At 54.8% G+C, this 26875-nt stretch overlaps 1 protein-coding gene across 1 annotated transcript in view; it reads right to left on the reverse strand.

Moving 5' to 3' along the window:
• ADARB2 (adenosine deaminase RNA specific B2 (inactive)) overlaps positions 1 to 26875 on the reverse strand; it is a 417306-nt gene that overhangs the window by 115710 nt on the left and 274721 nt on the right. Inside the window, exons 2-3 of the mRNA XM_049626747.1 lie at positions 19631 to 19717; positions 10808 to 11682 (exon numbers count right to left, since the gene is read on the reverse strand). Coding sequence (XP_049482704.1) covers positions 10808 to 11682; positions 19631 to 19717 — 962 coding nt within the window. The remainder of the gene's footprint in view (positions 1 to 10807; positions 11683 to 19630; positions 19718 to 26875) is intronic.

A 26875-nucleotide genomic window follows, 5' to 3' on the forward strand; every position in this document is an offset into this window, starting at 1 on the left:
GGGATCAGAGGTAGCGAGCAGGTGCCCTGGGGGTTCCCTGGACCCATACACCAATGCCAGTGCCCTAAATGCAGAGGCGTCCAGAGTCACCCTGAGGCTGTGTAAGATGGACTGAACCCTCAGGGTGCCCGAGCCTCCCCGTTTCACCATCCTCAACCCCAGAGGTGCTCACGGCAGCCCCTCCGTTGGGAAAGGTGAGGAAACGCAGAGATTTTGAATGAGTTGCCCAAGGGCACTGGCCGTGAAGGCTGTGGCTGGACCTGGATTCAAGGCTGCTGGCCCCAGAGCGGCCTGGTGCCAGTGGGACCCCCACCAGGATCTAGACTGCGATTGCATGGACCCCCCCCCACCCCGGCCCTGCATACACCTGCCCCCTTGGGCCCGGAGCTCCAGGGGCTCCCGTGTCCTGCACCGAGCAGACTTGGTATCCTTTGCCTTCCCCACACTGTGTGTGCCTCTGGGGGCCTTTGCAGCCTGGGGTCACCTCCCCTCCTCATGCAGTCTGTCCTTCCCTGATTCCACCACAATCAACCCCTCGTCCATTTCTCGGCGCTCTGTTTCCAGCCCTCATAGCCCGGTTCTCACGCCCCAGCGGCCGCTGCAGCTCCTGATGCCATGTCCTCCCCCGGGGGCCCTAGTTCCAGGCGCGGGGACCCGACCCGATGGCCTGCAGGCCCAGCCGGCACAAAGATGTCCCCGCGGTAGGCCAGCGTGCATGCTCTCTGGAAGCCCGTTTGCTCTGATTTCCCAGTTCAGATAACTGAATAAAACCCCTACCTTAAACCATGCAACCTGAGGGTCGTTTACTGAATGCTTTTCCTTTTGCTGAAACTGTCTGATGAAACACGGTTAAGACACAGAGATGTGTGCTGCTGGCTGAAGACAGCTTTTGTCACTGTAATCCTGACCAGAGGGGATGGCTCTGAACCACAGCAAGTTTCCTTGAGGTTTGGATGGTGACTTTTGCTCTGTAGTACTTGAGTGAACTCACAATTCGACCGGGTGCACTGATTTACGAAAATGTATTTTAAAAATGTTTCATTGTGGTGCTGTTGTTACAAACCATCATTTCACGGGTCTGGGAACCTGCACTCATCTCTCTCCAAGCTGAGATGGCCCCGCCCTCATGTGATGGGAAGGAAAGTGGCATCCTGAACACAGGCCACTTGCCCCAGTGCTGGGGGGACCGGGGCAGACACTGCGTTTCGCTGGAAATACAGCCATAGAGGGAAGAATCGATGACTGAGACGTGACGCAGGGCTGAGTGTGACCCCACCCGTGCACTGCATCGTGTTCCCGGGAGCTTGAGGCCAGTAGAGACACGGGTGCTTGGGGACACAGTGTGTGAACAGGTTTGCAATTCAGAGAGGCAGGCGGGCGTCTGAGGGCTGCTTGCCGGCCATGGGACACGCTCCCTGCTGGTATCGCCACTCCCCAGCCCGACTGTGGGCCAAGGGCTCAATGTCTTGTGTCTCGGTGTCCTCATCTGTGCAACAGGACATGGTAGCACTGTCTCCGAGGACGTTATGAGGCTCAAATGTGCTGTTGTATGTCAGGTGCCAACAACAACGCGGTGCCTGGTGAGTGTCAGCTCCTAATGTCACTGCTGTATCAGCCGCACCAGCAGTGTTAATCGTGGCTGAGGAATAGCAAGACAAATGGGGAAGGTTGGTTTAGAGACTGCAGAACTAATCAACAGTCATGTTAACTGTATTTGGAAATGTCAAACACAGTGCTGGGAACGTTTAAGCTCACACATTACTTAACTCTTACTGAAGTTGCGCCGAACTTGTTTCAGTAAGAGGTAAGATGCTGGAGGCTATGGTATAAACACAGGTCTCACGTTGCACATACATTGTGCAAGTGCGCATCGCAGGAATGCGTGTTGCATGGGCGTTGCACATACGTTGTGCAAGTGTGCACCACACAGTATACGTTGTATATAGTTGCACATCGCATACGCATTGTGCAAATGTATAAATGAGTTGTTAACAAAGCCTTCAGCACTCTCATCAAGGAGAGAATTTTAGAAGAGTTTTCCATGCACAATATGACAGGGAGGTGACCTGTCAATATAGTTCTGTGGAAACAAGGAAATGAAGAAGGTTAAGCCAAGTTCAGGGCCGGCTGGACACGCAGGAGTGTGTCTTCCTTCTATAAAAGGCTGCCTTTTTCTTCTCGTGGACCACGGGAGGGTGTGTGTGGTCACAAAACCCAGACGGCTGTGTAGTCATGTCTCAGCCCTGGGCAGGGGGTCTTAGAGCAGGAGGAGAAGAATTCCAGGGAGGCAGACAGGCTTCTAGGGCCTTCTGGGGCAGCAGGACATCCTGGTGATGCCGAGTACTAGAGGTTTAGACCCAAAGCTGACACTTTGAGGCTCCAGAGACTGGGGTCATCTCAGGGCACGTTGATGGAAAATAACAGAGCTTCACAAGGGCCTCATGCTCCTGGTGACTGGGGTCCATGCCGTCTACCTGCTCAGGGCATGAGTCCGACCCAGGAGAGTGGACACAGAGAGCGGAGTTTGTTTGGGGGGACTCTTAGGTGGTGATCCTGTGAGGCCCCTTCTCAGGAAGGCAACACGATTCTGGGTAAAACAGCAGCGTGGTCTCCCCCCTCTTGCCTCCCTCGGTCTCCCCCCTCTTGCCTCCCTTGTCTCTTCTCAAACAAAATACCGACAAAGCACCTTCAGAGCTTACGGAACGAGCATTTACCGCAGACCAGCCACCTAACAGAAGGTCCAGGTCTCCCTTGGTGAGCGGTAGTGAGACCCAGAGCAGCCTGGCGGGAAGGGCCGGGCCCTAAGTGATGCCCAGCCCATGCTGCACACTCAGACTGCTGCAGCGAGCGAGACCTCACTCTGGCTGCTTCTGGGTCCACGTCAGAACTTTTACAGTTTTAGCATCAGTGACACCAGACAGCGACCAGGAACACACGTGAATGAAGGATTCTGTGGCAGACCAAGGTTCTGCATGGCACGGGGGCACTGACACTAACCCATGCTGTCCCGCCCTGTGTCAGTGCTGGTCACCCCAGAAGACATGGTCACCAGTGAATGGGAACGGACACTACTTTCTGGCTGGCGGGGACTGCGGTATCCGAGGGGCGGACAGAGTCCTGGTCACAGCGTCCCCAAGTGGGACCCTGGCGTATCAGGCTTCTCTGCACCCTGAGAGGGCCAGGGAGGGTGCGAGTAAGACAACTGGTGGCCACAGACATGCCCTCCTCCCACCCAGAGCCTCTGTCCACAGCACCTCATTTTACATTCTCTGCTGCTTCTCCGTTGCAAGTAGGGCTGCCTGAAACCACAGGACATCCAGGTGCGTTTGAGTGTCAGGCGTTGTTGCTGAATTTTACCTGCCGGCCCCGAACTCGAGCAGACGTCACCTCTGTATCTAGAAGCCGGACCTACCGCGAGTGACCTGTGTCCTCCCTGCCTGCTGTGTGCATTTTAGTGTCCTCGAGGCAAAAAGAAGACGTCCCAAAGAACTGAGCCTCTAACTGTGTCTGAATCACCGTGATAACACCAAGACAAGCTAACGATCATCGGGCGCTAGAAAACAGAGCTGCATGGAGGTCGGGTTTCTTGGTGGAGAAAACAGCTCTTGCTAAACGTCTGGAATGTGACACGAAGGACAGACATGTTTCTCCTACCTTTGCACAAACTGCTGGTGGGCAGCAGTTTCTTCTTTCTCTCTGGAGGTGGAATCACACAAGACGTGTATATGTACATCCTGCACGTGCAGTGTGTGTGTGTGTGTGTGTGAGAGAGAGAGAGAGAGAGAGAGAGGGAGGGAGAGGGGAAGGGGGAGAGGGAGAAAGAGGGAGATGCAGAGATCACTGATTTTGCTCTGTGAGTCAAAAAAGTGGGTTCATCTTGACCGGTTGGCTGACCTGACTAAAGCCATTAATGAAAACTGGACGTGATCGTGTTTCTGTGTCAATTTTATAATTTCTCAGTGTTGGGACAGAGGACACTGTCAGCCTGTCCTCTCCTGCACTTGTCTCTTTGCTGTGTCTCTGGTGTCTTTCCACATCTCGCCTGGAATCCATCACCGTGTCTGACTAGAAGGGAACGTGCTTGTCCCCACTGTAGGGATGCTTGGTGATGAGGTCATATCCTGTTTATTTGAGATGGTAAAGACCAAGGTTCTTTGCATACAGACTCTGCATACACATTTCACATTTTTAGTAGCTGCATTCCCAGATACAAACTCATAGTACCCGAATCAAATACGTGTTCCTGGGCCTCACCTGCAGCCTGGGAAGGGGAGGGTGGCCGTGCTGCCCGGGGCCACCATGGGTGTCCGTTCAGAACGGCCCCTCTCCCCACAAGGGTTTTTGCAGCAAAACAAAATTGTTGTTTTAATCTATGAAAAGGCATCCAAGGAACTGTTCCCCCTTTGGGAAATGACTGGTTCAGAAAGTGAACTCGGTGTGCGACTGGGGAGCAGGGGTGTGCGTACAACGGGTTTAGGGCCGAGCTGCAGAAACCAGAGCAATTGGGTTGTGGTGTTCTTGGGTGCAAGACTGGTTCTTGCCGAGTCCCGGGCATGCTGTGATGCCAGCATGGTCATTCCTGACCCAGCTCCCCAAGCAAAACGGTGTTGGGGGAGGTCGTTTGTCCCCTGGTACAAACTCCTCTTGAGGCATAATGACGACTTCACAATGGCTCTGCTGTGATGAGCCCCATGACGCTGACCTCACACAGCAGAGCCGTGGAGAAGCCCCCGCCCCATCCTGCGACCAGAAAAGGGGGCTGGTGACTGTGTTGATGCAGGTGAATGGCTGGGTACCATGGCACTGAGTCTTTTATCCCACGATGGCTACTGAGACGTGTTTTCTCTCGGAGTATGGCCCCTGTTCACGTGGGCTGGCTCCTTAGGGGACGGAGGACAGAGTGACAAAAAGGCTGAGTGGGTGGGTTGGGGTCAGGTCAGCTGGTGGTGTAGTAAGCTGGTTTGTTCTGCCTTGAATGTCAGTGTGTAGCATTCTCTGTAATGTTAGTGGTTGACAGATTGCTGTAGTCAGACTGCTTGTGACCCCCTCCCCAAGTTCGTGTGGGACACCTAACCCCCAAGGTGATGATGTCAGGAGGCAGGGCCTCTGGGAGGTGATGAGGCCATGATGGTTGAGCCGACTCAATGGGATTAGTGTCCTTGTGAAGGACACGCCGGGGAGCCCCCTCACCGCTCCCCCCAGGTGAGGACACAGCGAGAAGACGCTGTCTGTGAACCAGGAGGAGATTCCTCACCAGACATGGAATCTGCCGGCTCCTGGACCTTGGTCTCCAGCGCCACGAGGCTAAATTTGTTGCCTATTAACCACCCTATGAACGGTATTCTGTTACAGCAGCCTGAATGCACTGACTTTTATGAGAATCCCAGATTGGTGAATTTCACCCGTACGTTTCCCACATCAGGTGGAAATCATCCCAGGCACGTGCCTGTCCTCCCTCGCAGCTCTCACCGACCACACCTGTCCACATGGTTGCACAGGTATCTGCCTGTCTTTTATAACCCACCTGTACCAGAACTAGCACCAGAGTTGAGATCACCTTGTCTGGATGCTTCAAGTGGAAGAGAGACATTGGGTTCCCTGACACACAGGGCTTTTGGGGACGGTGGCGATGAGAGACAGCATGTAGGTAGAGCAGGTCGAGGATGAGGGGCGGGGGGTGGTGCTGATGGCTGTCGGGCCCCCTCACCTTCTGGCCATTCCTGCAAGCCTCAGGGGAAGTCCCCGGAGACCCCAGGTCAGCTGCTCGGCTGAGTTCTTTAGCTTAGGGTCTCTTTGGCCAGAACTGTGCTTCTACGATGGTCCTGGGCCACCTTGGGGCTCCTATGCCAGCCAGTGCCTGCATGTGGGGAGGTCAGACCTTAATCTCACTCCCCAGGGGACAATAGGAAAATAGCTGAGAAACTGAAATCCTGTCAGATGGGACAGCCACGTGGAAACGAGAAAACACCTTGCTGTCCTGACTCCAAGAAGGTCACTTGGAGTCCAGAAGCGATCCTTTCTGCCTGTGGGACACGCAGAGCTCTAGGACTCTGTTCAGGCGTCTGTCTGGAATTGCCCCGGGCTGCACCCATGGCCTACTGCAAGGCTGGCACTGGCTGGCCCGTCTCGCGTCCCCCAGAGCCGAGTGGCAAGGACACGTGGGCACCTGCTGCTGTTTTTGGGTGTCCTTGGGTAAACCAGCTAGACAGCATTAAGCCGTTTCAAAGCCAAGTGCATATGATTTCCATAGCTATCTGTTTTTAATTTAAGCCTATTTAAAACTTGAGGGCCCCTCCATAGCTAATTTGTTAGAGCAATATTAATTAACGGTTTCGCATGACAGTGGTTAGGATGCCACTCCTATTGAGTAAGATAGATTTGCAGGAGCAGGAGATCAGAAAAACAATCTGTGAAGTGGCCAGAGGCGGCTGGGGGTCACCTTGGGGTTTGGGAGAAGGACGGCACGTTTGTGCAAACGTGTTATTAGCGTCCCGCAGTGCAGCTGTTGAGGAGCCAGTAACAGCCCCCCTGGCCTCATTCCGCAGCTAATTCTGGGGGCAGATTCCGTGAGATGGGATCGCGGACTGCAGCTCGGATCCAAATTTGCTATAAAATGCTCAAACTTAAAAAGTGATTGTTCCTTTCCATAGGGTTATAAATTCCCATGGTTTCTCCCCTCCCCCACAGTGATGGCTGCATACACGGGAGCAAAGCAGGGTGTGGTTAGTGGGTCCCTGAAAGGATTCCCCCAGAGGGCGTGGCAGGGACCACGCACCTGTGCGAACAGTTTTAAGTTACCCCCCCTCTTCCTCTGTGGGCAAGACACACGGCTGACACCACTACAGTCTGACATGGAAATTAAAAACAAAACAAAACAAAATAAAATGAGGGGGATCCTTGAGTGTGAAGGAGAAGCTGACCCAAAGTCAGGAACCGCGTTTGTTTCCACCCGAGGGTGCTGCCTGGTGTCCTTGTAACTTTCTCTCGTGCTCCCTTTATGACCATCCCTGTTTACTCACTCTCTTCTCCACGGTGGGAGAGACGCCTTTCTGATGGAATCTGGTGCTTTCCTGAGTCACCTGTTTTCATGCTGGGGCTAGGAAGCAAAGACCGGAGAGAGATGGAGATTTTGTGATTTTATCTTGTTTTATGATAATGTTTCCAGGGAATGAGTATTCACAGATCCTCCTTGACTTAACGATGGGTTATGTCCCAATTGAGGGACACCAGAGCCGAATGGCAGTGTGGGTGTGGATGAGCATAGTTGTCCACGCGTCAACTGTTACTGTCACGATCGAGGGGCTGGCTGCGAGCCACTCACGAGAGAGGATCGTCCTACATGCCGCTGCCCGGGACAAGATCCAAATTCAAAATTCAAAGAATGGTTTCTACTGAATGAATACTGCTTTTGCACCATTGTCTAAACATCATTAAGTCAAACCGTCTTAAGTTGGGGTCCATCTGTATGTGTCAACACAGTGTCATTATCATTTCCTATCTTGTTAACGCAGACGAGTCCTGTAGGCCAGGAAAATGGGAAGAGTCGGGCCGGCTGGCCTAGCTACCTCCTGGTCTGCATTGGTTACCCTTATCAACTGATATTTGCAGAGTGCACAACCTGTGCACCAGTGTGGGTGTTATAGACTGCTCCCCCAGCTCAGTTAGGTCTGTACTGTGTTCTAGAGAATTTAATGAAGTCTTGATCTCAGCCCTGTGGATAAGAGACTAAAGCCAGATCTCGCGGAAGTGAAAGAAGAAAACTAGCCCAGTTCTGAGAAATGCCCCCCACAAAGGAATGGGTGAAAATCAGATCCTGGAGAAATCAACACGTATGATTTTAATGTTCACTGAGAATATCACTCTTCAGAACTTCCTCCTTTGAAACGGAGGTGGAACCAAGTGCCACTTTTCCTTTCTCCTTCGAAACAGAGTGGAACCAGTGCCACTTTCCCTTTCCCTTCCTGGTGGACAGTGACATGACGTCCCACACCTCTGGCAAGGTCGGTATTTGCTCCAGACAGGCTCCCTTCAGGTCTTCAGCAGAGGGATGTGAGGAAGCTATGCTCACCCAGACTTGTCTTGAGGTCAGAGCAAACCTCCAGCTGGCCCAGCCCATCCTGTGTGGTCCTGCTTTCTGGGCTCAGGCTGGAGCAGAGCCACGAAAAGGTTGGAACGGTGCAGGTGAGCCGACCTACCTTCGTGGGAATCAGAAGTTCAGGGGCCAGCTTGATGGGTTTTTACAGTGGGACCCACCGTGGCATTTAAGCACGCTACCCACATGGCTCCACGTGCTATCTCGTTTGAATTTTCCCTCATTGTGGGTCACTGTGAGGGAGCGCCCGTCAGAGTGTTCATGGCAGATGGAGACTTTGTGAAAGCCTTCAACAAGAAACTCGGTTTGTCATCTGTTCACCCAAGACCACCCTGTGTGGGACAGAACCTCGAAACTGGGCCGGGAACGTTGAATGCTGATGTTGACACCCAGTTCTAAAATTGTCACTCTAGCAGCGAGCGGGGCCACCGTCCTCCCCGTGGGCTTGGGCAGGGTCCTCACGGCTCAGTGTCAGAGCACCTGCCTCTTCCGGAAGTCTGGCTGGGCCTGGGGCTGCCGGCTTGCTCTCCTGCACAGATGCTAACAGCACAGCTAGGGAACAAAGGGTCGTGCCTTTGGGGACCTGGAGCCCCAGGACGGGGGGGAAGCAGGCTGTATGGACAGCATCGGGCAGAGCAGGAGAGCAGAGCACGACTTACAGGGATTCTTGGGATCTTTTCCTGAATTAAAGATCAGTCCAAGAATCCAGGCCACATCCAAGACAGGATTCGGATTCAAAAAAGCCACTGATGGTGACTGGTCCTGAGCCCCCCGGCCGGCTCAGCCCCACCCAGCCCCGGGGTGCAGGGGCGAGGCGACAGGTAATGAGCCTGCGAGATGGTGGTGCCTGGGGTGTGATGGATGGCCCGCAACCCTCACGCTGCTCCGCGCCCTCCATCATCCAGTCGGGGTGGTTAGCAGACTGTCAGAGAAAAATAATTTAGCGGCTGTGGCTTTAACTGATGTGCTGCATTCTAGGGTCAAATGACTGTTACAAAGCAGTGGTGCTGCCTGGTTCTTCCGTCTGAGCGCTCGGGGTTGACAACATGAAGAAGAAGGCGTCGCGGCCAGAACTCACCGACACCCTTCAGCCTTCAGCGGGGCCGGTGCAGCGGCCACAGAGGGCGGAGGACGGGGAGAACGGCCAGGCTGGCGGAGGCCCGCGGGGGCCCGGCATGGGGAGCGTCCTCAGAGAAGGTGGCTGGCAGACACAGGCCATGGGCAACGTCAGGGCAGCCTGGGGCTCACGCAGGCCGCAGAGGGCACAGCGGCTTCCTTGGGTGTTGTTGGCGAGTTTAAGTGACGAGTGGAGACACGGGACAGGAGGGAACAAAGGACACAAACCAGCAGGGGTGCAGAAGACAGGGAGCAAGACGCAGCCCCTCCCTCCCTCGGAGACGTGCGGGGACTCACAGGGATGCCCAGCTGCTTTGCAAACACCCGTGTTTACTTGGACGGTGTGTTACTTGAGGGTAGGTCGCAAGACAAGGCAAGGTTACAGTCTAAACGCCCCCAACTGGCCTCCTACAACGTGCAGCAAGTATCTGAAAACCAAAGGACAGGATCAAGGGCAGAGGGAGCAGAGAAACAGGAATATCTCACTCAGCAGTCTCCCTCCGTCTCTCTACCCCGCTGTGGGGGGCAGGCCACGGCCCCGGAGCAGGCCCCTGCCCTCCTGTGCCCTGCAGCCGCTAAGGGTCAAAGACTGACGGATGAGTGAGTGAGTGAGTGAGTGCCTGTCCCGGCGTGATTCTGCTCTAGGTTCTTTCCCGCAGCCATTTGCTCTGATGGCTGTGCAGCCCCTGGTGCTCCCCGGGGAGCACGCGCCTGGTCCCCCGGGCGCGGCAGACTCTGTTCCGGATGCTGTGATGGGGGGCATGGTAGTCCCAGCGGTAACTCAGGTACACGGGGCCCACTCTGCACTCACGCTGGCCTCTGTGCTTTCTAACTGCGTGAAGCACTTCTGTCCTTGGTTGATGCTGAAGCCAATATAGACACCGTCCTGTATCCAACACACACGGGACGCCCACAAGTCCCCAGAGTGGTGACAGGAAGGGTGATTTGCATAAATAAGCACCTTCAAGACTTGGAGGGAAGAGATTGTTACAAAATCACAGACAGACAGTTCCCGACACACGGACGGTGCCACACAATGTTCCCTGAACGAGCGACCCAGTGTTGCAGAAATGGCAAGGTTGTGGCTGTGACGCGGGCGCCAGCCCCCTCTCCCTCCCCGAGCTCTCCGCTTCCCACCAGCCCCTGGCCTCAGCCCCTGCACCTCTGTCTGGCCTGGCCGGGGGCCCCGACTGGCATCACCCGGGCGAGATGAGCCACGTTCGCGGGGCTTTCTGCAGGCCCCCAGCTGGAGGCCCCCCCCCCCCCCCCCCCCGCCCCAGACCCCGCCTGGTGCACACATCACGCTGCCACGCTCACTGCAGTGACCTGCCACTAACCCTCTCCCCGGCGAGGGCCCGCTGCGACCCCTCTTGGGTGGCATGGCCGTCTCCAGGGTGATCTGCTACCTGCTCCGGGAGTGTGGACACTCTCTTCACACCCACATGACCCGCTCTCTCCAAAGGCCTGCAAATCGCTCCTAACAATGATGTGGGGGGCGGGGGGCCTGGCAGTGATGGGAGCAGAGGAGAGGGGTCTGCCCGCCACCCGGCCTCCTGGCTTCAGAAGACGGCCGCTTGTGGCAGCACCTGAGAGGCTCACCTGGGGCAGGAGCTGACCTCTACTCCTGTTGGGGACGTGGCCCGGCAGCCGGATGTCGAAGAGGGCCTGGAGGGCGGCCCGTGCCGCCTGGCCCTTGGCCAGCTTCTTGCTGCGTCCTGAGCCCTCGAACGTCCTGCCGTCCACACACACGGCCATGACGAAGCTCTTGGCCCGCTGCTTCTCGGCCGGCTCCGCGAGGCACACGTAGCGCAGGCCGGAGCGCAGCTTGCTCAGCAGGACCACGGGGTTCCTGTCGCCCGGGGCCGCAGGGCCCACCAGATCCAGCGGGTGGCAGAGGAGCCGGCCCCGCGGGCAGGCCGTGGCCAGCAGCCCGGGGTCGGCGGGCCGGCGGCCGGGGAAGGCCTCGCTGGGGGCGGCGGGCGCGAACTCCTTGAATAGCGTGTCGGGGAAGTCGGCCTGGTCGGAGGTGAAGTCCGTGGATGGCCCGGCGCCACTGCCCATGGCCAGCTGGGCCTGGCAGGCGTTGGGGAACTGCACGAAGGACCTCAGCGCCAGCTCGGCCGCCCGCATCTTGGCTTTCTTCTTGGTGGGCCCCGTGCCCTCGAAGGTGAGCCCGTTGACCTCCACGGCCACGGCGAAGACGGGCGCGTGCACGGGGCCGGTCTGGGACACCATGCGGTACTGCAGGCCCGGGCGTAGGTCGTGCAACTGCACCAGCGCGTTCTTGGGCGCCACGGACCACGAGAGCTTCCTCCAGACGAGCTGCAGGGGGCACAGGTGGCCGCCGTTGCCCTCCTCCAGAGGCCTCTTCCGCTTCACGCCGGGCGTGCCGCCTCTGGCCCTGTCGCTGGCGGCCAGGGGCCTCACCTCCCAGTTGCTCACGCGGTTTTCCTTCACGTCCGCGCTGCTGGTACCTGCGGGCGAGAAAGACAGCCGTGACCCAGGGCCCTGGCGGCTGGCCACCGACGTCAGACGGTACCGCTGCAGCCGCCAGCAGGACGGCCGGCTGGGGACTCGCGCTCGGCCCGGGGCCCGGGGAGGGGGTTGTGTGGAATTGGGGGCCGCTCGCCAGGAGGGAAGGGCCCGCGTCCCAGGCGGTTCTTGCGGAGATGCATTTCTGAGAAGGAGGTGCCGGTGGGGCCCGCGAGGCCTCCAGGCTGCGGCCGGCTGCCCGCCCCGGGCACGGACGCCGTGCCTGTCTCCCCAGGCCGCCCCAAACCAACCAAACAGGCGTCCGCTTCCTCCTATGGGCTTTGGGCAATGCTGAGGGTCAGGACGGCCTTTCCTGCCGAGGGCCGTGGTGGGCGAATCGCGGTGCCGTCATTCAAGGGAAGGCCACGAGGCACTTGCACTTAATCAACGACGTGTGTATGCGTCCACATAGGTGACTGAGAAATGGGTTAGATGATGCAAACTAACGCGTAGAGCGAGGACAGCACTAGATTTTGCAGACACAGACCTTATACGCTGTTTGTGGAATCACACATGGGGGTAAAGGTTAGAGACTTCCCACCTTCCCCGAGACACAAGGACGGAAAATGGATGTGGGCTCACAGGGTGGCTTCCTTTGTGTCTATGGTGTTTCCTTTTTCCCTTTCTTTCTTTCCTTGCAGGAAATGGTGGGAAGTAAATTTAGCGAAACCATTCCTTGCTAACTGTGGGTGGTGGATGGGATGTGTGTAATGGTGACCTAACTTCCGTGGCCTGGCCTTCTTGGACCCCTCTCAGCCCAGACAGCTGTTCCGTGTGGGACGTGTGTCACTTCGGGACCACAGGACGAGGTCCCCACTGCTCCAGAGACAAGGGCGCTTCTGGGGCACGGACCCCTCAGGTCTCGTCCCAAATCCTCAGGGGATGGTGGTGGCGAGCGGTGCAGTTACCTTTCACGGAGGCCCCTCACACCTTCACTTTGCTGCCTTTCTTATTCCTAAAACCCACCCTGGGTGGGGTCGTGGCACCAGTTTCTAGAAGAAACGAGGCTCAAAGAGGGAAATGCTTGCCCTGGGCTAGTTGGTGGAGAGGTGAGCACGTCCTGGGAATGTCTGTCTAATGCACGGGTGGTTTCACGGAAACAGAATTGTCCCACCATTTTCTCAGCCCTCTCGCAGGGCACCTGCGCTGGGCTCTCCAGGAGGTGGTGAGGGAGTTATCGTCGGCCATTGGTTTGGACAGACGCGGGGGCCACGCACTGCCCTTGAAGGCTTCCCCGGAGTCAGGAGTGGGTTTTTTCTCATTAAGCACGCAGAGATGAGGGGGGATTTTTACAGCTGGCTCACAGCCTATGGACAGACGCCAAGCGGGTTCCCCTCAGTCCTGCGCCGGAAGGTGAGCAGCGGTAAGAGCCGTAGACTCTGTGACCTTGCCCTCGAGGCGTCGCTGGCAGAGAAAAGGCAGAGCAGTGCAGCCTGCCAGCCTGGGTGGGGGGGAGGGGGGTGCCCTTGGGTTCCTGTACGGCCCCGCCCAGTGCTCCCTAGCCAGCATGCACCATTAGCCTTTCCTGGAGCCATTTGCTTCTACGAGGTGCTAGGTCTGCACAGGTAACTTTGCTCAAAGGCTGGACACAGTGGGTTTTGTAAGTTAGAGGTGGGTGGCATCTATTTACGGTCTATTTTGTTAGAAATAACTACCTTCCAAATATCAAACACTTAATCTCTACCCCTTTTTTAATCATTATGGGTCTTGGCTACGGACAGACGGCAAATAGCTCTGCCATTTTTAGGGCATTTCGGGCCAAGAGACAGTAGATCAGATTAACCATGCAGCTTCTCAAATTGAACGTAAAGATGGGGAAAAAAACCCAACCCAACCAAAAAGGCCTACTCCAGATTGAGTAGATGTTGCCGGAGTTCTCTAATTTCTTATTGATTTCCCACAAGGTGGGGTCCGCGAGCCCGTTCGTGCCAGTGGAGCAGGCCGTATATCAGATGACCTCTGTTGCCTTTTGAGGTAGAAAGGTTTATCTTGGAGGAACAGCCCTCACAGACCGACATTTCCCTACGGCTGCCGTGGCATAAGCCGTGGTTGTCAGATTGTGGCAGGAAGGCCCCTTCCATAATAACCAATAACTGACAAAAATTGATGAAAAATGTGGGCTTCTGGGTCCCGTCTGGGAAGCACTAGCTACAATGTGTGGGTTTTGCAAATGAGCCGGGTGGGGGTTCCACTTGGTTCCACACAGCCCGGCTGCCCTTGGAGCTGGAGCCTGCAGGGGGCGGGGGGCAGCAGCCTCTCCACCCGCTCTGGGCTCAGGTACACGAGATGTCCAAGTCCCCTCGGCCCTTCCGGTGCGTGTCCCTCTGCCTGCCCGCACTCCATTTTCTTACAGTGGCTTCAATAGCCTTGCCTTGTGAGATTATTCTGAGGTTGAACCAGAGGAGCGTGTGAAGGAGGCTCAGCCCAAACCCTCACATACAGCAAAGTCTCACGCAGGTTTTTGAAAATAGCAGGAAAGACTGAGACAGAGACTCCTGAGCTCTTGAGAATGACTTTTCCCTGGAATTCTAGGACCGCCGGGAATCAGGGGAACAGCCTTTCTGTCACAGTGCACCGGGAGCCGGGGGCTCCTGAGGCCAGGCCTGAAGACGTCCACTCCGTTGCGGAGGCCATGGTCCCCACAGTGCGACACAAATGCCTCCTGTGTGTCTCCCGTGTGGTTGGCAAGGCAAACTCTGATCACACGGACTTACCAGACCCGTCTGAGCGTCAGCAACCTTCTGGGTCCTGAGACAGACGGAGGCAAAAGTAGACTTTGTCATTTGGGACAGTCAGTCTGGTGGGGGAGATGAAAGGACACCTGTACCACATGCACCATAGCTCCTGGCTGCCAGAGGTGGGATGGACGGGGACCTCGCAGGGAGACCTGTCCTGCAGCCATAGCGCTGCTTAGAGATCCACGAGCCTGTCCTGGAAAACCTCTCGCCACTTGCCGGGTCCCTGCAGGGCTTTGCTGCAGCAAGGCTGCCTGAGTTTCTTACGGGACTCCAGCTCTGACCTTCATGTCTCCTCCACACGGACGGTACTAAACGCATTGCAATCCCCACACCCCCCGACCTAGGAGAGGATTCTCATTCTGTTCTCTATCATGGTTAACGTGTTTCCCATACTCTGTTGTCAGAATGACCCAGAGACAAGAAGTCAGGAGGCTGAGAAGGCTCTCACTCCTGATATAGGCTATTGGGTGCCTGTCCCTGCACACGCGCCCTTGGGTCTGGGCGCCATGGAGCCCACACACCCAGGGCTCTGTCCCAGCACAGTCTTCTGCTCCTTGACCCTGGGGTCACCCCTGAGGTGCCTGGAGATCACGGATTCTCCTCGTCCAGGAGAGCAGGGCCTGGTCTCTGCTCCTGGCCTGGCTGCCCTGAGAATCGCCCTGCAGGCATGTTGCTGACACACACTGGGGCACCTCGATGTGGGCAGCGGGCTCCTGTCGTCCCCAAGCTGCCCAGGAGTTCCTTTCGTGTGCTGACCCTCCAGGTGTGCATTTTTTGCTGGTTCAGAGTTGGCCTTCTCTCAGGGAGCTGACCCCAGGCCTCATGGACGACTCTGGAGACGGAAGGAAGGTGCAGCTGGGGCTCTGCACGGGGCTGGCGGCAGAGTCGTGCACAGACAGAACCCACCAGTGGGGCCTTTGTGAGGGTCCAGGGGGATAATGCACCAAGACTTTCCACATGATCTGTAAACGCTGCGGCTCTCTGACCGGCGACCGATCATGCCGCCTCGGAGGTAGCAGTTGCCAGGACTCTCCCAGGGTTCCAGGGGGCGAGACATGGCTCTGGAATATTTATTGTACGATAAAAACGGTTTGTTTCTGAAAGTGTATTTGTTGTACGCTCGGAACCCCTCAAACGGACGGGTCATACTACGATATAAGAATTGGCGAGTCCTTAATTCTACCCTGGAATTCATTCTCCCGAATGATTGCTTTTCTTGCGGGTCATAACTCAGAGACTCGCGGGACGTTCGAGCTTGGAGCAGCTCTGCAGGGAAACTCACCTCCCGTGCGGGGGGCCGGACGGGGGCTGTCACTTGTTACAAGTCAGGTGCATGTTAAGGTGCATTTAAGGATTTGCCTGTCACTACACTCTTTGTGCACGTGTGTGTGTGTGTGTGTGTGTGTGCGTGCCCTTGGGACGCCAGCCTGCGGGCGAACACTCGGAAATAGAATGGGGAGCAGAATGGGGCGCTGGGCCTGGGGGCCCAGGGCAGCTCCCACCACCCCACTGTGTCCCCATCCAGGGCTCACGTCATGTTTCTCTCCCTTGGAAAATGCCTTCCATTGGCGAAGTCCGCTCCCGAGGGAATCATGTGCAGGCGCCCTGAGAGCCCACGCTGGCTGGCGCATTGCTGCGGTAGGACACCGGTGACCTCCCTCATCCTCACTCCGTCCGGCACCAGACGTCCGCGAACTGCAGCGTCTGTGACTCCCACAGTTTTGTGTGCCCTTCCATTGTGGGAAGTGGAAGAAACACAGGCAAATACAGATACCACAAAGGTCAGTGATGGACGCTCAGCAGCGATTTGAAGACGGCCGGGCACAAAGCCACCCTCCGAGGCCGAGTGGCCGTGTGCGCGAGAACCTCAACCACGGCCACGTCCGTTCCGCTCCCTCACACGTCGGCCCGTCTCCTGAGCCCACAAGTACTTCTCCTGTCTGACAAAAAGTGTCAGCAAATGCAGTGCTATCTGTGAAGGTCCAGCGCATTAAAAAAACGCATTTTGGGGAGAAAGACCAGAGTTTCATCCTGGCCTGGCTGTGGCTAAACTTGAATTTTCCAGGTGAAGTATTTCCTCCCAGAGTTAAGTCCGGTTATCGTGCTGTCCTTGTGCACTGGCTGTTAGATGTGAACAGGCCACGTGGAGGGCGAGGTCCTCGGCTGTGGGCTCATGGCCCTCGCGGCTCCGGCGCGAGTGCAGGCGGCACGTGGGGCTGTGTATTATGCCCGCGCTCCGCCCCTCCCTGCTCCTCCCCTCGCCCCCTCGTCCCCCCGCCCCCTCGCCCCCTTTCCCCTTTCTGGGGCCAGCATCTGCTCTGTTATGATGCAGCCGGACTTCTCCAAGCAGTGCCGGTGCCGGGAGCTGTTCAGCGCCGCGTGTCTGCCTTGTCCGCAGCTGGCGGGGCGCCAAGGAACCGGCCGTCCGAGCTCCACATTCGTGTCCAAAAAGGGTGCGGCCAGGAGCCAGGCCAGTGGCCCGGAGCTCCGTTCACAAGAGGAGGGAGGTCCTGGGGCCTCGAGGGTGTGGGCTGTGGCCCACTCTCTGAGCACAGAGAGCCCTGTGGGCCGGCTGGCTGGGGTTGCAGAAGGGCAGGCCTGACCGGGTGGCTCCTGGATCGGGCTGGGAAGCAGGCCAAGGCGGCCTCCTTTGCAGGACCTGACCTGTCACACGCGGTCCTGGACGCTGTGCCTGCCGCACATCTGGGGGAGGATCAAGCAGGCACGGTGGGCAGATCTCCCTCCCTCCAGACCCAGTACAGGAAGCACCCCAGGAGTGGGCATCACCGTCCCACCTCGTGTGACCTGGGTCAGTGGTGGGCATCAAGGTCGGGGGGCCAGTGTTCAGAGAAGAAAGCTTTCTGAGCTGCCCGCTTAAGCAGGAAGTCTCAGCAACGTGGCGTCATCCCGTAGACCCTTGGCAGAAACCCACCCCCGCTGACAGCTTCCAGAGGGGCTCACGGGCACCGCTTCTCTCCGGCTGAGTCTCTCTGGCCACCGACCCCGGACCCCAGCTGTGCCCTTGGCGTTGGGACGAGGGAGGTCGAGTGCCGGTGGCCGCACGGGGAGCCTGCCTGACGGTCCCGCCCCTGACTCCACGTGTGGAGTGGGCAGAGCACTTTCATGTACCACCAGCCCACGCACACCAGAGCCATGTGACCTAAGAACAGAAGGAGACCTCAAAGCCGGTTCACGCTTGCTCCTACCCCTCCACCCTCTCTCCCTGCACAGGCGTGTGCACGCACATACCACATGTGTCAGACACACACCCCTGCCCTCTCAGGGAAGTCGCCACTGGTTCCTCTCCCGCCTTCCAGTGGCGCTGGGGTTACAAATGGTGCAGACTGTGTCGGAGAACTAGAGGTGCGAAGACAAGGGCACGGCTTGGGGTCTGTCTTTGAACGGTGTCCGAGCACAGGGTTTCCTAAGTACATCAGCAGCTTATATGGCAAAGACGGACGACCAGTCTACCGACAGAAAACAATTTTCTGAGCATTGCTAAGGCATTTTAGCAGGTAACAAACAGCGAAAAACCACCTGTTAGCCAGGGAGCTGAATTAGGGGAAATCCCCTTAATTGCTGTTAGCCAACTTGGGCACTTCCTCTCTTCCAGGTCCTTGCTGAACGTCTCGATGCATCGTCCTGATTCCGATCTCAACTCCGTGACTCAGGTAATGTTCCCTTCCCTGCTTTGCAAACGAGGTGCTGGGGCTCTGAGCCGTGGGTCTCGTGGCCAGGCTCGTGGGGGCACTTACAGAGCACGTGGCCGTGTCCACACTGGGCTCTGAGTAGACACACAGGGTTCCAGCCCCTCGAGGTGGGAAAGAAGAGGAAGCAGAGGGAGATTCTCTTTCTCAACTCGTATATTGCACGTGTGTTATCAGATAGCTTTGGCCATACGTCCAGTTCAGCGTGGGGCTCGTGTGCATGCCTGCTTAGAATATGCTTTCATGGACACATACACATGCGCGTGCACTTGTGTGTGTGTGTGTGTGTGTGCGTGCACGCGCGCACGCCCCACATTTCTGAAGCAGCTCAGTAAATTGACCGAGTCCTAGAAATTTTCCCATTTAGACCCTGAGAGAAGAAAAACAAGCACTTGCCAGACTTTCCCTTGGGCGCATGTGCTTTGCTGAGGCTCTGACCCCGAACTGAGGGTCCAGAGACGCATGTTCTGATTTCCCCGCAGGGCAGCGACCTCAGCCTCCAGTCCCCTTGACGGTTGGGTTTCCTGGGAGGGGCCCCTGCTTCTTCCCAGCTGGCGGCAGAGGGGACAGCACTCCCGTGTGGGTCCCTGACGGTGCCTTCTGCCCTGGGAGCTCCCGCACACACCCCTCGCCCCCTCACCGCAGGCAGTAAGCACGCCCTTCACTCTTGGCTGGAAGGGCGACCCATCTGTCAGGTAATATTGAAATGCGAGAGGGATCTGCGTAGACTGGGATGCTTCACCCCTCGCGTGAATGGTTGACAGTGCGCCACAGACTGGAGACCGTGTGTGCCAGGCACGCCCGGGCGCCTGCACACGCACACCAGCCCTGCCTCCCTTGGGGGCCCTCAGTGGTCTCGGCAGGGGGACTGTTCAGATCCCCTTCCCCCAACCAGCTTTTTGGTCCCCACACCACACTGCTTTGGTGTCTGGTTTCATCCGTGAGCCAGAACTATTGTCCCAACGGGCAGGCAACCATCCAGCTCTTTCCTTGTTGAATGATCATACAAACTGTGTTCACCTCCCTCTCTCCCTCCTCTCTCCCCCTCTTTCTCCCTTCCTTCCTTCCCCTCTCTCTTTCTACCTCCCTCCTTCCCTTCCTCCCTCCCTTTCTTCTTTTTGGAGGGAAAAACAAAGGAAAGAGAGGCGGGGTGGTCCAAGAGAACTGTTTTTTCCCTGCAATTGCTGGAGTTCTCAATTATATAGTCACTGCTCATATTTTCCCACCACCCAGGTGGGGACAGGATTGCAGGTGGGGATGGGATTCATGATGGGGAAGGGACTCCAGGTGGGGACAGGAGTGGAGCCTCCTGCTCTGGGAAACCCACACAGTCCCCCCCCCCCCCCGTCACCCCAAGGGTCTCTCATTCGGGGACAGTAGAGGACACCCCTTCAGCGCATGGGGCTGGGACCCCCTCCACTCTTCAGGGAAGGGAAACCGCTTACTTAGATTGTCTTCATCCTCCGTGTTGGTGGCCCCAGGGCTTAAGTGCTTGAAGGGAGCGATGAAGGCTGACAACATGGTTACTTTGTCTGGAAAGAAAAGAAGAACAGGAAATGCACTTTTGACATTGAGTTTCAGAAAAACTCAGTGCTCTCCCAAGTTCTTATTACTGAGGGTTTGGACGGGGCGTTGAAGGCTCGTTTTGGCTTCAGCCACTTCATTCTGGTTCAGTCTTTTATTGAATTTCTGACAGCGTTTTCATCAAACCCCTCTCTCCATTCAATTTTAGACTTTATGATTTCCATCTTTCTTCTTTTCTCATTTTTGGCATCTCCCCTCCTCTTGTTCCCTGTCCCTCAAAACTCCACAAACGATCGTCTCCAGGGCAACAATCTTGTGTGGGCTCCCGGGGTGCTGGGTGGGGCAGAGCTCGGGCCGAGGGCATTTCACAGGGAGGCAGTGAAGCAAGTACCAAAAAAAAAAAAAAAAAAAAATGCCACAATTAAACGAGAATCGTGCAATTCAAGCCAAGACCTTTCCTCCCCGTCAGTGGAGAACTTGCCATGTGGGCCGGAAGTGCATGAGCAAGGATGGACCTTCAAGCTGCCAAACAGGGGCAGCGAGTGAGGGAGGGAGGGGTGCAGGATGGGGGCCCCATGTCCATCCTGCAGATGGGCGCCCAGCAGAGCCTGGAGGGGAGCTGGCAGGAGGACAGACAGTGGAGACAGCATCATCCCATGTTTGGGCTCTTGACATCTGCGTGGGCAGCTGGCCCGGGGGGACGCTGCTCGTGGCCGACGGGACGTGTTTTCCCACAGTCTCAGCGCTGCGAATCTTTTTATTTTATTTATGTATTTATTAAAAAAATTTTTTTAATGTTTATTTTTGGGAGACAGACAGCACAAGTGGGGGAGGGGCAGAGAGAGAGGGAGACACAGAATCCGAAGCAGGCTCCAGGCTCCGAGCTGTCAGCACAGAGCCCGATGTGGGGCTCGAACCCATGGAACACGGGATCATGACCTGATCCAAATTCGTACGCTTAACTGACTGAGCCCCTCAGGCACCCCTCAGCGATGAGTCTCTTAAAAAGAAAGACAGGATTGTGGGAGGAGTTCAGAGGGGAGGCACTACAGACGGAATATTAAAGGGCCCGGAGGAAAAGCTCCGTGTTGCAGAGACTCCACTGATTACATCCAGCCTCCAGAGCTAGGCGCTTGTCCACAGGGGAGCCTCCTCGGGGGCAGAGGCGAGTGCACCCTGGGTCCGCATGTGGACACCCGCCTCTCCCGGGCCCCCTCCCCACTGTTCTGGGCAGTCCTCGTGTCCGGACCTAGCCCGCAAGGGTTGAGCTACTTTGCTACGGGGACACTCCGTAGGAATCGGTTGGCACCAGAGGGCAGGGTTTTCAGTGCCCCCTGCTGCTTCTGTCCGCAGGAAGGGGGACTGCTGGCGTGTGGGGCTCCCTTTTGGGCACAGCTCTGACTGTGACTTCGCCTGAAAACCTCAGCTGGTGGTTTTATCTGCAGTTAGCCTTCAGGCGTTCAGACCCAGGCCGGCAACATGCTCTTTTTCTTTCAATTCTGAGCCCGTTTTCTCTTTACCCAAGCTTCCCAGAGGCCAGAGGACTCCACATTGAAATTCATTCAGGAGCCTGTTAACAGCTGTTGTTTCCAGTGGGGACGGGCAGCGATGTAATGTTCACTCAGAGAGAACAATAAATAACTCAAATATAAAATGCCTGCTCCTTCTTCATTCTACGGAACGAGAAGAATAAGCCAGGGAGGCACTGGCTCTCCCAGACCCTCACAGCCCAAGCTAATTTACTATGAGGGAATGAAATCTTTTGCTTGAGTTATAATTTCATTAAGGGCGCCCAATAATGTTACACAAAGAGTGTGAAGCTCAAATGATTTAGTCTGGAGCATCTCAAAATGAAATTACATTTTTCTAATAGAGCGGAGGCTACCAGCCAAACACCCACAAAAATACACTAAACCATTTCAGAGTTCACCTTAGCAAAATTGTGAAATACTTAAAGACTGTTTCAGATCCTCAGAGTTCTTGCTTTCTAGGGTTGCCAGATTTATCAAATAAAAACACAAGACCCCGAGTCAAAACTGAGTTTCAGATAAACAGCAGATACTTATTTAGGATGTATAAATGTCCAGTATTGTGTGCCGCGTGCATATACCGAAACGTTATTCAGTTTATCTGAAATCCAGATTTAAGGCAGGGGACTTGAATAGACATTTCTCCGAAGAAGACATCCAGATGGTCAGCCGACACGTGGAAAGATGCTCCACATCAGTCGCCATCAGGGAAATACAAGTCAAAACCACGAGACACCACCTCACACCCGTCATAATCGCTCCCATCCCAAAGCCAGCTAGGAGGTGACAAGAGTCAGTGAGGATGTGGAGGACTTGGAGCCTTGACCACCGAGAGTGGGAGTGAGAAATGGTGCAGCCACCATGGAACCAGCAAGCCCACGTGTGGGTCTGCACCCAAGAGAATAGAAAGCAGGGTCTCAGAGAGGTATTTGCGCCCCTGTGTTCCCAGCAGCACTATTCAAAACAGCTGAACGGTGGAAACAGCCACGTGTCCGCCTGACAGAGGAGGACAACAAAACGGAGTGAATGCACACAGCGGAACATTATTCATCCTTAAAAAGGGAGGCGACTCTGCAAGACGTGACCACATGGATGAACCTTGAGGCCGTTATGCTGAGTGAAATAAACCAGCCACAGAAAGACCAATACTGTGGGATCCACTTATTTGAGGTCCCTAGAGGAGTCAAAGCCACAGAGACTGTACAATGGTGGGTGCCAGGGGCTGGGGCTGGCAGGGGTCAGTGTCTAGTGGGGACAGAGATTCAGTCTGAGAAAATTAGGAGGTTCCGGAGATGGGTGGTGGTGATGGTTGCCTAACAATATATATGTATTTAATGCCACCAAACTATATGCTTAAAAACCGTTAATGTGTCAACTTTTATGTTATATATATTTTACCACAATTTGATCATTCAAATTTGACTGGATATCCGGTATTCTATGTAGTAACCCTACCTCTTTCACATCCTATCGACTCCTCTGTGGCAGTGGATTTTAGGTTCCCAGCCCAAACTCGCCAACCCGAACAAAACACGGCACCTGCTGCTGGCCTGTCTGCTGGGGAAGCCCACATCGTTGCTTCTGCGAGAATCAGTTGTCCCTGAGAGTGGGAATGCTGCCGCTTTAGCGTGTCATTAGGACACACGGCGGGAATTCTAGTTTTTATTTAGAATAATCACAATGAAAATGATTCAGTGTCAAAGCCTTTCTTTGTGGCTGTTTCCTTGACCCGCTGTGTCAGCTGAGCCTCCTGTTGGCGTGGTCCCGTCTGAGCTGCGCTCAGACTTCCGGCTCTGTCTGCTATGTTCACCGCAGTCGTGAGGTCGGGCGCATACGGGTTACTGATGAAAACGGAGGCTGTGCTTTCATTTTACCCGATTCCAGACATTTTGTGTACACCGAGAGAGGCTGGCTCCAGAATTCCCCACGCTTCTGCCGCCCCCACCCCCCGTGTAAAGTCGGGAAGAAGGAGAAGGTGTTTCCTGTAGGGAGAGTATCTGGAAGGGGTGGCTGGGCCCTGCACCCAGAGTATCTGATGTGGCCCAGCCGGAAATTGAGCCTAAAGAGCAGCCCTACACTGGCCGTGATGCTGGATGGCGCCCGGGGCTGCCCTCCAGCCAAGACTCCCTCTCCAGGAAGGCCCGGTCGCCATTTGTCATATCACAGCACGCCGTTTCTAATGCATTTCTCAAAATGATCCAGGACATTTGCGTTATAAACCTTATTACTCATTGCAAAATAAAGGCCTATGGCCCCGTGGAAGTGATGTGATTTCATGTATTTTCGGAGCACGTGGGAAGCATTTTCAGAGGGCAGAAACTCTTTGCTGGAACCAAACGAGATCACGTTCACTGAGAATATTGATAACAAAGAACAAATACAATTTGGTAGTGATGTAAAGATAGATAAATAGTCCAGGGGGACAACACAGAGCATTCAGGAATAGAATCATACCTATAAGATCAATTGATTTTCAACAAAGAATTCAAAGTAATACAATGGAGTGAAAGAAAGTCTTATCAACAAACAGCTGAAAAAACTGTACACCAGGTTGGGAAAAATGAATTCTGAGCTGTGCCTCATACCATACATGGAGATTGTCACCAAATGGGCCATAAACCTAAATGTGAAAGCTATAACTGTAAAACTTGTGGAAGAAAATACAGATCACTGTCATGGTCCTCATGTGTGCGGATTTCTTAGGACACAGAAAAGCACTAATCATAGAAGAAAAAACAAATTAGTTTTCATCAAAATTAAAAATTTCAGCACTGAAATACACTGTTAAGAAAACAAAAAGCAGGTCGTACGTTAGGGTAACAGATATATAATCAAGACAATTGATTTGTATCCAGAGTATAAGAACCCTTTCGACTGGATAATAAAGGGAAAAAAGTCCAAAGTTTAAGAAATGGGCAAAATACTCGAACAGAAACTTGACAGAGGAGAATATCAGAAGCCAGTAAGCCCATGCAAAAGTGCTTAACATCACTACACACAGGGGGAAATGCAAATTAAAACCAGAAAGGCGTAGTGTGTCAGGGCACAGCAGTGGAACAGCTGAGACTTAGGACCGTAGCTCAGTCTAGGCAAAGACACAGGGGGACCAGGACGCACCACTCTGTCCCTAGGACACTTTGGAAGACGTTTTGGCCGTTACGTATACACCTGTTACGCTTCTAAATATTTACCTGAGATAAATGAAACACGTGTTAAAAAAAAAAAAGATTTGTGCAAGAATGTTTAGAGACATTTCATTCATTACAGCTCAAAATTAGAAACATCCCGCATGCACATCAGCAGAAGAATGGATAAGTGAATTGTGTTACATTTACATGAGGGGTAACAATCAGCAACCACAACGCCTGAGGGACTATGGATGAAACTCTAAAACATTATAGTAAGAAAATAAAAATCTGGGCACAGAAGAGCAGGTGGGAAGTACTTTCATTTCTATGCAGTTCCCAAACAGGCTGACCACTCTCTGGGGAAAGAAGTCAGGTGGCGGCCTGGAAGAGTGAGCGTGCGCAGTCGTGGCCCCCCAGGGGCACTGGGTTCTCGGGTTTGTTTTTGCTCATTTCATGGAGTTGGAAGCTCAAATATCTTAGAAGGCTCTGCGGTGGTAATAGGAAGAGTCACCGCCTGAAAGGTGGAGCCCCTTGGAGACACCCTCAGACTCCCGTCAAGACTGCTCATGCCTGGAAACCAGGGGAACTGGCGGGGATGGGGGTGGAAGTGAGAACCACAGCAGGTGCCCAGAGAACTGGAGCACGCCTGCCACGCCTGTGACACAAGACTCTGCTTACTCATGAGGGCGGCAGGAGGGGCTGTGGAACCTGGTTCGTAAGTGTGGTGATTGCCTTTACAAGCTGTTTTGTTTCTAAATGATGTATGAAGCAATTTTACTAAGTGAGATGAATTTTTTTATTTTTTTTATTTTAGAGAGATTGTGAGCACGGGAGACAGAGAGAGAATCCCAAGCAGGCTCTGTGCTCAATCCCACGACCCTGGGATCCTGACCTGAGCCGAAATCAAGGGTCAGACGCTTAATGGACTGAGCCGCCAGGCGCCCCGGTAAGAGGAAAATTTTAGAAAGTCCTCTGGTGCTTGAGCACATGTCAGTTACCTGGAGAGTGTGTTCATGTGATATAACGTGTTTGCTGGAACTTTTACTCAACCGGAATTGCTAAAATATCTAAGCATTCGATCTTCTGCTCTGCCTCCTTAAAAGCACTAAATATTTCACAGTTTAGGTTATTTTTAAAAGTTCCGTAAGTTGAGCACTTTGGTTCGTCCCTCATTTCAACAATTTAAAGTGAGGTTTTGAACAACACATCTCTGCTTTGTCGGCCACACTCGTGCCCACGTCTAGCACAGCTCAGCTCTCTCAGACAGTCGTGTCCCTGGACAAGAAGGTGACAGTTGGAAGCCACAGAACTCTGCTGGTGCCTCTGGGCTACAAACCTCAGCCCCTCCAAAGTCCCTTTCTTAGGGTTTCTATTTGCCAAAATGCACTCTGACAGATGGCCTCCCTCAAGCCTGACCCACTTTCCTTCCTAGCCGTATATTGTGATCAGATACAGGTATGTCTTTAATGGATGTTACTTCTTTCTAAACACAAACACAAATCAGTTTGAACAGGTGGGTTACCCTGGGAAGCAAAAAAATAATTAACCTCTATGCGGGCAGGAGAAAAGGAGTAACATCTTGGGGGAAAGGCAAAGGATTTTTCTCAGAGTTTCAGGAACATGTATTTTAAAACACTGTTTTCAAGCTGCTGTTCCATGAACGACACAAGGGAGGTCAGGCAACATTAACACAAAGGAGATCCTGGGTCTGCATGGGGTTTTGTGGCACACAAGGAAGTCTGATTCTCACAAGAAGATGGAGACCCCTTTTGGAATTTCCCGATAGGGAGCAGTCGTGAGTGGTCTTGAACGGGTCCAGTAAGCAGGCGGCCAGCATGGAGTAAGTCACTCGTTCGCCATGTGGGCTGAACTATGACTTTCCCCCAAATCCACATTGGAGCCCTGAATCCAGGGACTCAGGGTGTGACTGTGTTCGGAGACAGGGTCCTCAAAGAGGGGCTGGAGGTGAAACGAGGTCACTAGGGTGGCCCCAATCCAATCACAGACACGCACAGAGGGATGACCAGGTGGGGACATGGGGAAGGAACGGCATCTACACGCCCAGGAGAGAGGCCTCAGATAAACCAGTCCTGCCCACGCCCGGATCTCACACTCCCTGCCTTCAGCATGTGGGACAGTGAATATCTGCTGTATAGCTGCCTGGTCTGTGGTCCTTTGTTACAGCCTGAGCTGACTAATACCTTCACTCGACAAATCTTTGTTGAATGCAAATAGTTGCACACCTAATCCATGATTTCAAACTCCCAACGCCAAGAAGGAATCATGCACAGAGACCTCGCCTGGCCAGGGGAATCTACAACCTCAGGGACCTCGCCTGGCCAGGGAGCATCTAGAATGCCAGGGACCTCACCTGGCCGGGGAGGGGATCTAGAACATCAGGGACCTCGCCTGGCCGGGGGGGGGGGGGGGAGTCTAGAAAGTCAGGGACCTCGCCTGGCTGGGGGGGATCTAGAACGTCAGGGACCTCACCTGGCTGGGGGGGGGGTGG

Source organism: Panthera uncia, chromosome B4 (genome assembly GCF_023721935.1).
Source record: "Panthera uncia isolate 11264 chromosome B4, Puncia_PCG_1.0, whole genome shotgun sequence".
In the NCBI taxonomy this organism is placed as follows: Eukaryota; Metazoa; Chordata; class Mammalia; order Carnivora; family Felidae; genus Panthera; species Panthera uncia.